Here is an 11,791-nt window from a genome sequence, read left to right as displayed (position 1 = left end):
ATGCCCAGTCAGCGGGCAGCTTGGTAAGTGGTCTGCTGTAACTGGAGCTGATTCAGCACAGTTGCTGAGCTGCCTTTAATAATTTCTTCCGTGTGTTGGGGGTTCTGCGAAATGTCCTTGTGGCCAAGAAATTCTGAATTGTTTGTATGACATCACTGAAACATGTCGTGCCCTAGACCTTAACAAGGAAATTCCAACAAAAGATTTTTCTTTCTAACCCCTGGACATCACTTTAAGCTTGCTTTGTAGCGTCCGTGTGTTTCAAGGATTAAATCTCCTTTCTTGCTGATTAGGCTTGAAAAATCAAGATCAGCATCAAGAAACACCCTTCCTTAGGAAAACTTTCTCGTGTTCCTCGTTTCGCAGCAGAAACGGCTCAGCCGGGAGCCATCGCCAGCTCAGAGCAAGGACCGCCCCTTCCAGCCTGAGTGGCAGAATCTCAGCCAATAGCAGAGCTTCTAGGGCTCGCAGGCGGGAGTTTATCCACCCCAGGCCAATCAGACATAGGTAATCGGTGGGGGCGTGGCTTGAGCGGCGTCGTCAAGGGCAGGAGCGCGGTGTCGCCAGGGCTCGGACGCGGACGGGCCGTGCGGAGGGGAAGGGGTGCGTTAGCCGGTCCCGGCTGCACGGCAGCGGCACGATGAGCCTGGCCCTCAGGTCGGTACGAGCACGGCGCTTTCCTGCTTCCCCCGCTCGGGAGTGCGAGTGGGGGTCCCTCAGGCCGCGTCGTCCCCGTTCTGGAGATGTTGGCGGAATGTGGGGCGCGTCAGGCCGTGGCGGGGCCTGGGTCATCCCCGGCCTCCAGCCGGTCACATCAGATCCCTTTGGCGCGGCCGGGGGCGGATCAGGCCCGTCTCTGCCGGAAGAGGGTAGGGTCTGGCGCGTCTTGCCTTGGGAGGTTCGCTTCTGGGTTGTGTGATGTGCTTTCAAAAGGCCTGTGAATAGGCATAAAGTTAAACTGCTCGGCTTTGTTTTGTTTATAAATTCTGATTTAGTGGCTATTGCATAAAGGAGCCTGGTTTATTCATCCCAGTACCTGGTAAATTATGTCTTCAAGTGTAATTAATACGCTTACATGGCAACTGTTATCCATAATTTTCAAGTCTAAGAACTTCATGCTTAGTATGGTTAGAGTACTTGCAGAAGTGGCTCTGAACTGCTTGTATTTGAGTGCTTCTTTTTCTTTTGATAAATTATTTTATGCTAAGCACTAAATGTACAGTTAAGTACCCAGATTGCTCTTTCAGAAGAGTTTGGTGTTAATCTGCTTTCAGATTTATAAATGGATTTCTTCATTGTAGCTCACAAAATCTGGGCTCCCTAGATCTGAACTGCTCTCCCAGTCCTAATCGCATAGCCAGGTCAGAGTTATTTTAGTCCTTCCAAGAGCTGTAGTAATCCAAAGCCTGTATGAAATCATACTGTCTCAATTTGTCTTTTAAGGACATCTTACTCTTTGAGGATATTGTTGTTTGAAGCAGGCTCAGCTTCTGCAGCTTGCACTTTTCTTGTCTGTATCTGGGATTTTTGCTTCAGTGGTTCTTGAAAGCTACCTCTAGATAAATGTTTAAGCTTAGGATTTGATTAAAATTAGCAAATTGTCCACAAAGAAGGGCATAAAGTAGCTTATTAGAGGGAATTTAGAAAGCTAATCTTGCTGTTTTCTGATTGGTAATCTTTATGTATTCTACACGAGGTGATACAGCACTCATTCTACCTCCGGTGCAAAAGGACAAATGAGAATAAAAAGCCTATTCCTGAGAGTATAGCATAAACTCTACAGTAATTTAGGTTAGGAAGAACTTAATGGAAGTCATCTAGTTCAGCTTCCTGATCACAGCAACTTCTACATAAAGCTGGCTCAGGATGCTAAGCACCTTTTATAGTCAGGTTCATAAAATTTCTGAGGATGGAGTGTCCCTCCCAGTGGAACTGTTCTAGCATGTCACCACATGTGCTGGGAAAATGCTTTCCCTTAGATCTAGCTGCAGTTTTTTTCCTTAAATGTCTCTTGTCCTTTTACTATGCTCCTCTGAAAATAGAAGCTTATTCCTAGCCAAAGAAAAGGGGGCTGTCTTTGAGCAAGATTTGCTGATTTGGAGGGCTTGGCTCTTTTGTATATACCACAACAGACCAAAAGATCTTCAAAACAGTGTGTATGTGTGGGATCTAAAGGATAAAAAAAAAATCCTGCACATACTATTTATCTAAGAACTGTTGCAGGCAACAAAGCTGATTTGTAGCACCTAATGCTAGCTTTAGTAGCCAGACTGTTTGGCCTAGTTTGGCTTCCAATGGCCTGTCAGTCCCCAGATTTATTTTATTTTTTTAAGCTACAGTGTAGAAACTAAATGTTTTCATGAGTTGTATAATTTCAACTGCTAATCTAGTTTGTAACCTCAAGAAGCCTTTTTAACTTTTAATTTTTCTACCCTTTTTTTTTTTTTGGTTGTTGTTGTTATTGCTGCTTTCTAACAAAAATACCTGTGCTGATTTTATTTTGGGTGGGAGACTGAAGGTGTCACTCAGATTTCACAAGGTAATTGTCTATTTCTAATGTTATTTTAAACTGGGAGTAGAAGCTGGGAAAATATTGACTAGGTAAGGTAGTGATTCCTAAAATTATGGTGAGCTTCTTATTGTGGAAAAGGTTATCAGTGACATCTTCCCAGTAGAAATCTGTTACACTACCTTTCCTTTTCTTTATATAGGAATGAGCTCTCAGTAGACAAAACTAAAAAGAAGAAAAGAAGAGAACTGACTGAGGAACAGAAGCAAGAAATTAAAGATGCCTTTGAATTGTTTGATACAGACAAGGATAGAGCAATAAATTATCACGAATTAAAGGTAGAAGTTTCCTTTCATTTAAGCAATTTTATAGCAGATAATATATCTGTTCCATAGTGAATTCTTAAGATGCTGACTGTGTCTTTAAAAACTTCCTTCAAGGTGTGTTGCTGGGTGAAAGGAATGAAGGAAAGAAAGAAAGAAAAAGTGGGAAATATTCTGTTGGTGTAAGAATAAGCTTTTCTTTCCACTTTATATACTTCATGCGTAACAGAATTGCTACAGCATTCTAAATAACCTGGTGTAATTACACACCTGGGATAAGGTTGGATGGATGGAAAAATTGTCCAAGGATAAGCTTGGACAGAGGGAAAAACTCTTGAAAAACTGTTTGATTAGTTTTAAAGATACTGTATAACTTAAAGTTTGGTGTTGGTTTCAGATGTGTAAGTAAAAGATGTAAATCAAATTTGTAAAACTGTTGACTGCAAGCTTACCTGTATTTTTCAAAAGAAAGCATATGATTTGTAGGAATAAGGTGTGCTTTTTGAGGGAGGCTCAGTAATTGCCCTTCCCAAAGAAAGGCTCCTAATGACAGCTATTAGCAGATGGCATTTAGGATGACTTTCTAGGTAAGGCCTCCCACAGAAAGTCTACAGAGTAGTGAATGGGGTTCACTAAACTCTCCTTAAGTCTTTTATGCATTTTTATTCTAATTACGATGTCAAGAAAAAAAAAGTAGCTTTGGAGAGGCCAGTGCTTCAGTCACATATAGAGTGAGTTGTTTTTTTTTTTAAAGAATGCCTACTTCAGTGTATTGGCTCTATAGTGTGGATCTACCAAGTAATTTGAAGAAGGAAAAAAGTCTTATTTTTACTTAATTTGCTGCTACAGGAGTGTGTTAGGTAAAGAAATTCCCTTCTTTTTATTTCAGAGTTCACTTATTTTATCTTTGGTGGAAGTCACTGTGACTAGGGTTCTGCTGGACACTCTCTTGGTTACGGTTATGCTTTTTCTGGTTATAGTATGCTTTGAATTCCCAGCTGTCATGATTACTTGAAAAGCTCTTAGCTTTCTAATCAAATATTGTCACTCTGAAGCTTGTACTGTGAAAGAGCAGAAACACATAAAGAAAAAAACTACTTGTCTCCTTCTCTACAAATCAGCATATAGCATCAATTTTTGAATAATTGCTTCAGTGGTTTTCCATGTATGGTTAGCCTCTATTCATCAGTTTGGAGGAAGTCAGGGTGCTGTGTGCTGAGCAATTGCCTTCTATGGTGAAATGGGAAACTAAATGTGGAATTCTGCACTAATGGAAAAGTAAAATGTAGGTTGGCTTCTGTGGCTGACTAGAAAAGCAGTTAAAAGTCTTGTAGGACTTGTAAATCCATGAACATATACTTCCATACAATTTGCAGAATGATTTTTGGTTTTGTCTTAAGAAGATAAGATTTTGAAATGGTTTTGGAAATGAGGAATAAATTTACTTGTCCTGAGATGCATTTGGTCCAGTCTGTAAAATCCCTGAAAATGCATAGGTTTTTTTTTTTCCGGACTGTAACTGCATGTTCCATTTCCTAATAGTAGTTCTAAATGGTTTTAATATCCCAAGCTCTCTTCCTTTTATTTATTTATTTATTTATTATTGTTACTAAACCATTGATATGCTCTTTCTCTCTTGGCAAGAAGGTAATTACTGAAATTAAAAGGAAAATCTGTTAAATCTTCATTTTGATCCTTATCTTATGATCGCACTTCCATTTTATTCCAAAAGGTGGCAATGAGAGCCTTGGGTTTTGATGTGAAAAAAGCCGATGTCCTGAAAATACTTAAAGATTATGATCGAGAATCAACAGGCAAGATCACTTTTGAAGATTTTAATGAAGTTGGTATGTGTTTGAATGTGTTTCTCCCTCTAGAGATATTTAGCCTATAATAGTGAGTACAATTTCAAAGCTGCACTTTGTGGCCTTCTTCAGTTATTTAAGAAATAGAAGTGGGCGATTTCATGTAATATTTTTCTTAATATAGATCAATAGTAAAGGAAAAATCAATATTTGTTTTCTGAATTCTTAATTTGTTATATAGAGATGAATGATAGCTACAGTATAAGAGGAAGTATGGTATCAATCTCTTTCAAGCTTACACAGAGGAATAAATGCAAGTTTAAACTGTAGATGTTCTTGTCTTGTTCATGAATCTCTGTGAGATTCTTCTTCCTGCTGTGGAAAAGGTATTTGGCGCTGAATTTCATGGGAAGGCGTGCATACTCAGACAAGCAGACTACAGACTTCCTATATAAAAAAGATTAGAGAAATTGAAGTAGATTTTAAATATTGTACTACAAAATTTTCAACTGTTGATAGAGCCAGTAGCACTAAGCACTAGTTGTGTCTTTCATCTGAAATTTTTGTATTGTGAAATTTTATGTACTTTGAATTTGTAGTGATCTGCAGAATTTTAAGACTTGATATTTCTTTGAAGATTTTAGGGGATTTTTGTTACACATAATTTATGCTTTTGCACACAATTTATGTTTACCAAAAAGCAATCTGTGTGGGTTTATATTTCTAGCTTATTATGTCCATTATAGTTCATTATTCTCATGATAGTCCATTTCTTCAAGGTATTTTATTTCTGTAGATTTTATGAAACAAAATACCCAAACCCCCAGTACTTTCTCTTGGCTACAAATAGCAGTCATCTTAATGTATCAAAAGAATTAGTGATTGAAAAGTGACAACATTTAATTGTTTTACAGATTAGTACTGGATGAAATGTCTTGTTAATGACAGGTAATATTTTTATAGTTATATTCCAAGTTAGAGAACATTATTTTTGGTTCTTTTCTGATTATTAAGTCTGTGTGGAAGTATTGGGAAGAAAATGACTGTACTGATTTGATAGTAATACTAGTCTTAAAATTATATATTACATTATGTAATGTTATATAAAATGAATATACTATAATTATCATGTAATTACTTTTTAAATTCCTGATGCCCAGTCATGTTCATTGTTTTCTTGTTCTGTTCTGGCTGTCAATATTGACAGTCATTAAGTGCTGCAAGAAGCCAAGAAATTCTTGTAGAAAGCACAGTATATACTTAGAAGGGGACTGAACCTGTTGGAAAACTTGAGTTGAAGTAGCACACTGCTGTGTTGCCATATGACCTTGACACAGAATTAAATATGATATCACTTCTAACAGAAAGACTGGGGAGTTAGATAAAATAGGTTATTGAGACATTAACTGTGAAGAGGTGCTGAATATAGGTAAGCAATTCTTGAGCCATCAGTTTCTCTTAATTTAATGTTCAACTGAAATACATAAAGCTGCAATTATATTTTGTCTTCTATAGTTTTGTCTTTAGAAACATTTTATTATTTATCAATTGTCTTTTTGCCACAAAAGGTAGCATGTTTCAAATTCTGTAATACTGTCATGCAGCACTGTTGTTTTAAAAGAAAATATTTAAATTTAGGGTAAATCTGCAGATATATAAACTTGATTGCTGTAGTTGGCTTGTATGAGCATGAAAAATTCTTTTGAGTTAGCTAAGCCAGAGCAGACATTCCATCTGCAGTTAGTAGCAGATGGTAAGTGGTTCTTTCTGTGCAAACAGTGTTGATGTGATTTTAATGGCTTGATAATACAAGACTAACCCTGCAACACAAGACTGGCAGGTCCAAAGATATGGAGATACATTATTGCCGGTTGATCTGAAGCAATTACTAGAGAAATATTTCATGAGGCAAGTTGTATTTTCTGTTGCAGAAACTGATAAATGGTTATCTTGAAAAGAATAATAAAGGTTGAAGAATCCTTTCAAAATAAACATCTTGTAACTGAGAGCAGCATCCTTTTCATAACCCCTGTGCTTAGTCTTTTTTTGTTTTCAGGTCTGGGGGGCTGGGATGTGATCAGTTGGTTGGTTATGGGCGTTTTTTGTGTTAGTGTGGTTTTATTTTTAAAAGAGAGGCTCCATGTCGATGTTTTTCTTCACTTACTGTTTCCCAGCTCAAAATTCTATCCTGATGAAACCATGTAAACTAAAAAAAAATCACACCTTCATCTAAAAGAGCTGATGGTATTTTTTCTGAAAATTTTGAATTTTGAAAGAGAATCATCTTGTGTATACTTTAAGTTCCTATTGGAAAATGTGTGGAAAGTCTGAACTGCCGTGCAGCTTTCTACTGCAGCAGGTACATCCCAAAGAGCAACTCCGTGGGAAAACAGAGGTGAGAGAGGTCAGACAAAGCCAGAAAAGTATGCACATTGAATTCTATAGAAATGTAAGAACAGGTGAAATCAGACATGTGTTCTTTATATTGTCCTAGTTTGCAAAGGTCATTCTGAGTTTACCTTTTTGAATTTTTTAGTCTAACTTAAGTATCCTTTTTGCAGTGACAGATTGGATACTGGACAGAGACCCTCAAGAAGAAATACTCAAGGCATTCAAATTGTTTGATGATGATGACTCTGGTAAAATAAGTCTGAGAAACCTGCGCCGGGTTGCTAGAGAATTGGGTGAAAATATGTCTGATGAAGAACTGCGGGCTATGATTGAAGAATTTGATAAGGATGGAGATGGAGAAAGTATGTGGCAAATATAACACCATATCATTTGGTTCTTAATTTTGTTCCCTTCTTAGGTGTTATTTTGTTATGAAGATGTCCTCTTTCATTTCCTTCTAGATTACTTTCATCTTTAACATAATTTAGCTTATAAATAACGCAGACAATTGCTTTTGACAGCTACTAATCCTGGAGTTTAAGAATCTAATTGATTCACCACCAACTCTTAGTCAGCCACTGTCTATTAAAAGATGGATAAAAGTGTAGTTGAAGGTAGAAGTAAGAGAGATTCTGTGTACCTACATTACATTTTTTATTTCCTTATTAATCAGTAAAAGCAGTGAAGTGCTGAGCAAAAGTTTTTGGTCACTTAATCATTATATTTTAAGTGGCAGTATGTCATTGTTATGATTTTAGCATTGGATATGGAGCATTAAGCTAATAAATCATGTTGGAAGTAGCCTGAGTCTGTGTAGGATCAGCTTGCATGGCTCCTTAACATACTTCTGAGCCTTGGAGTGCTGAAAAGCATAGTGTGAAAAATGTCTCTGCAACTGACATGGTCCATACAGAGTAGGCTGCAGAAGGGACTTACTAGGTAGATAAAGAATGAATTAGCAAATCAAGTTTGATACTGCTCTTGTTAAATCATTGTCAACACTGAAACTTAGAGTTTTTCATTATCTTCAAAAAAAACTTATTTTTTCATTAGAAACCTTAGTACCTGAATTTTGAGGATCACTCACTTAAGACCTTGCACATAAAGAATTCATCAGTCCATCAAGCACCGTTCTTACAGGGTGTTGACTCGTATCTTAGATTTCACTATCAGGTCATCAGTTTTTCCTGTGACAATGATATTTATGCTTTTGAGCATATTTTGGGCTCAAAACACACACGTACTGGTGGAAAAAATTGTGTTGTCAGCCTTTTGACAGATAGTCTTCTATGCTATTCAATATAGGTGTTATTTTTGGAATCATAGCTGTAGAGGTGAGTGAAATTAGAATTCATTGTGCAATTATGTTTTGTCATGCATTGATCTCCTGGAGCTGCCAAATGAGATGTCAGAATTGTGGATAAATTGTGTTCTTTTGTCACATTGTTACTTGGGTACTACATATGGAACATATAGCATTAGTTCCTTTCAGGAGGGTTATTGAGTCATTATTTTGTGTCAGTGCAAATTGACTTGATTTTTTTAAATCAAGTTGATCAGCTATGACTTAAGTGGCTCAGTTTCCTCTTATTCAATCATCCATTCATTGTCTTTGTTAGAGCAAGCAGAAGATTGAATGTGGAAGAGTGACAGCATAATGTTTGTGTATCGTGCTGTTAATCCTTAAAGTTCTGAGTGATTTTGTTCTGTAGCGAAAACTGAGGCTGTTCCTAATTTTCAAGATTCATTCTGAGAAAGTTAATTATTCTGTGAATCACTATTTCGTTTGTCTTTAAACACCTGGCAAATGTGGCAAAATCTTGCTGTCATCTAATTCTCCTTTTCCTGCTCTCCAAAAAAAATTTCAAACTGTTAATTGTTAGCATTTTTTATTGATATATCAAATACAGGAATAATACCACTTTTGTTTTAAACCCTGTATTATATTTGAGAGATTATTTTGCTCACAGTGAAATAAGGTATCTTGTATGGTACTCAGGTTACATGAACCCTTATGTTCCCAGCAAAACCACTGAGCTTTACTGGTACAGTACTACACAGATTTCTGCAAAAGAAAGTATATTTGATATATTTTTGTCTCCCTTAAATACGTAAGTAATCTTACTTTGGTATTCCTGTGTTTAATAATTACTTCTGGTTTTGAGCACAACTGACTTGAAAAACTCCATGGTGTCAGTTCATGCAATTTTGGTCATCTTGTGTGGATGCAACTGTAGGAAACACTATTCAGTCTTGTGTCTCGGATTTTTGGCACAACAGTAAGACAAGTACCCAAACCCATCACTGAAAAAATACACACCTTTAACACTCAAGATTCTAAGTCAATGTTGTCTTTTCTTTTAGCTGTGATTCTAGTTTGGTCTTTTAGGATTACTTATTCATGGAGTTGAGGGAAATCTGATACCATGAAAAACAGTGCTTCTGCTTTCATGATGCTTAACTTGTGAACAGATCCTGTATCTGAAGGGGACTAACTGGGATTACTTTGGTTACTGGGAATTGTAACTACGCTTCTTGAAGTTTCTTTGAACATTCCAAAATTTGTTTGTCATTATAGTGTTGTATTTCCACTTTGCAGCATGATTTTCAAGGATGTTGTAAGCCAGAGTATATTTTTGAAATTATGTTTGAATTTGTGTTATTACTATGTTGTTACTGTGATAAAGCTGTGGAAGTGCTTTTAAAGTAATACAGTGACAGTATTTTTGTGTCTAGAACTAGATGTAGCTATGTGATGGACTGATATTTCAGAGCATAGGGCCTTAAGCTAGACTAAATATACCTGCTTCCTATTTTTTTACATACAGTAGGACATATTTAGGTTTTTTGATTTTTTTTTTTTTTATTCTTTAACATAGTTGAATTTCTTTAATATTCTTCTAGCTGTGAATGTAGTTCCTTCTTTGCAGTGCTTTGTTTAGGAATAGCCTGGGCATGTTGGCTGGGATAGGTAATTGTCAGGGCTTTGCATGTGTCTTGTCTTTTCCATACCACCATCTTACTCTAATCATTCCCCGGTGCAGTAATTAGTTGCAGAGTGAACATGTTAACTGGTTCACTCTTTTACAGGGGCTGTGTTTTAAAGTATGAGTAAGGTCAGCACCTCAGGTATAACTGCAGCAAAATAATTAGTGAACAGTAATTACTGTATTATTATGACTTCTTCAAGTGCATTTGTGTAAAATTATAAATGAAGAATGAAGAAAGTTCAAATGGGGAAAGGCTCATCAAATGTCCATTTTAAAACTAGCTAATTTATGCAATAATTGCTAAAAAATCTTAAAATTTGTTTTGTATTTGTCAAGTGTTATAGAATGGGTAGACAGGAATAGAGTTGTTTGATCTATGATGGTAAATTGGATGTAAATGTTTTGAATTATGATTTTAAGAATGAATCTGAATTCAGTCATAACTAAGGTATTGTTGCTAGAGAAGTATTTACTTAATAAAATTTAGATACCATTCTTAACATTTTTATAGACCTTTAAAATAATACTATTTTGCATAGCCAGAAAAATCTTGGGGATTTTTTTCTATCATATTTCACTTTTAGAGTATTTTTTACTTTTATAATTAGAAATAATATAAGTGATTATAAGTGAGCTAGATTCTGGGTTTAGTATCCCACATAATAAAGCTTGCATTCTGACTTCATGTTACATGAAAAAACCTGTGCAAAATCCTTGTTCTAGAAGAAAATTTTAAACACTTATAGTAATGGATCAGATGCAACAAATAGTAACAGAGAAGCCTTTAAGTAAAGTACAGATATGCATTATTTTTTCTTAAGGTTTATTGCTGTTTGCTGTTTGTCTAATGATTTTCTTTTTTTTTTTTCTTTTCTTTTTTTTTTTTTTACAGTCAATCAAGAAGAATTTATTGCTATTATGACTGGAGATATTTAACATTAGAAGAAAAGAAATTAACAATCCACAAAAGGGAGGAGTTGGCAGCTTCCATTACAATGTTTTGTACTTTCATTTATTTTGGTAGCTGGAGTTTTGCAGAAAGGTAGTTGTCACAGGACCAAAATAAAAACGGGCTCTATGCACTGATAATTCAGTGCTTGGTATCATTAAATATTATCACTAGGATAATTGATGTAATATTTTAGTACAAATAAGTAATGCTGCATTTCAGAATGTTTGAGTAACTTTGTAAAATAGCCTTGTCTCAGATTTCTAAATTGTATCATACGAGAACCTTTTGAGGTTCTTGACTTTGTGTTAGCATTAGTTGTGGCCTTAGTTTTGATACGTAAGGTTTGAAAAACTTCCATTTTAATAAAACATTCTTTACTACTACTTGAAAGTGTTATTATTGTAGTTCAGTCTGAGCTGAACTAGGAGGGACAATGAATCATTTTTTTCTTTTTTTCATTTATAAGCTTTTATTTCTGTTCTTCTAGATGAACTGCAACATTAAATGGGCAAACATATGCATCTTCAAAGATGCCTTTTATTAACTCTGTTACACGTGTATGATAACAAGTGACACACAACTATGCACGATTTCAAAACATGCTTAAATCACTCAGATGTCAGCCAGCAGTTCTCTCTCCAGTATCCACAGTTCTGATAGTTGTGGAGACAATGGCAGTGGCAAACTTCCTTGAAGCCAAGTAGTATGCTTTAGAATCTAATGGCAAAAACACCCCACGTGAAATATAAAACATATTTCAAAAATCCATTAAAAAACCTGCAACAAATCCCCACAACTCCTCACCTGTATTTTGCAATCTT

General features: G+C 35.9%; 1 protein-coding gene across 1 annotated transcript; it reads left to right on the top strand.

Moving 5' to 3' along the window:
• The first annotated feature begins 533 nt into the window (after positions 1-533).
• CETN3 (centrin 3) lies at positions 534-11,345 on the top strand. The gene is made up of 5 exons (XM_084225020.1): positions 534-657; positions 2,712-2,847; positions 4,565-4,679; positions 7,199-7,390; positions 10,911-11,345. The coding sequence occupies exons 1-5, from the start codon at positions 641-643 to the stop codon at positions 10,952-10,954; spliced, it is 504 nt and encodes a 167-aa protein (XP_084081146.1). The 5' UTR covers positions 534-640; the 3' UTR covers positions 10,955-11,345.
• Positions 11,346-11,791: the final 446 nt, after the last annotated feature.

The sequence above is a fragment of the Fringilla coelebs genome, assembly GCF_963513975.1.
Source record: "Fringilla coelebs genome assembly, chromosome: Z".
NCBI lineage: Eukaryota > Metazoa > Chordata > Aves > Passeriformes > Fringillidae > Fringilla > Fringilla coelebs.
Note: the sequence above shows the minus strand (reverse complement) of the source record. Positions and strands in the feature narration are given on the sequence as shown.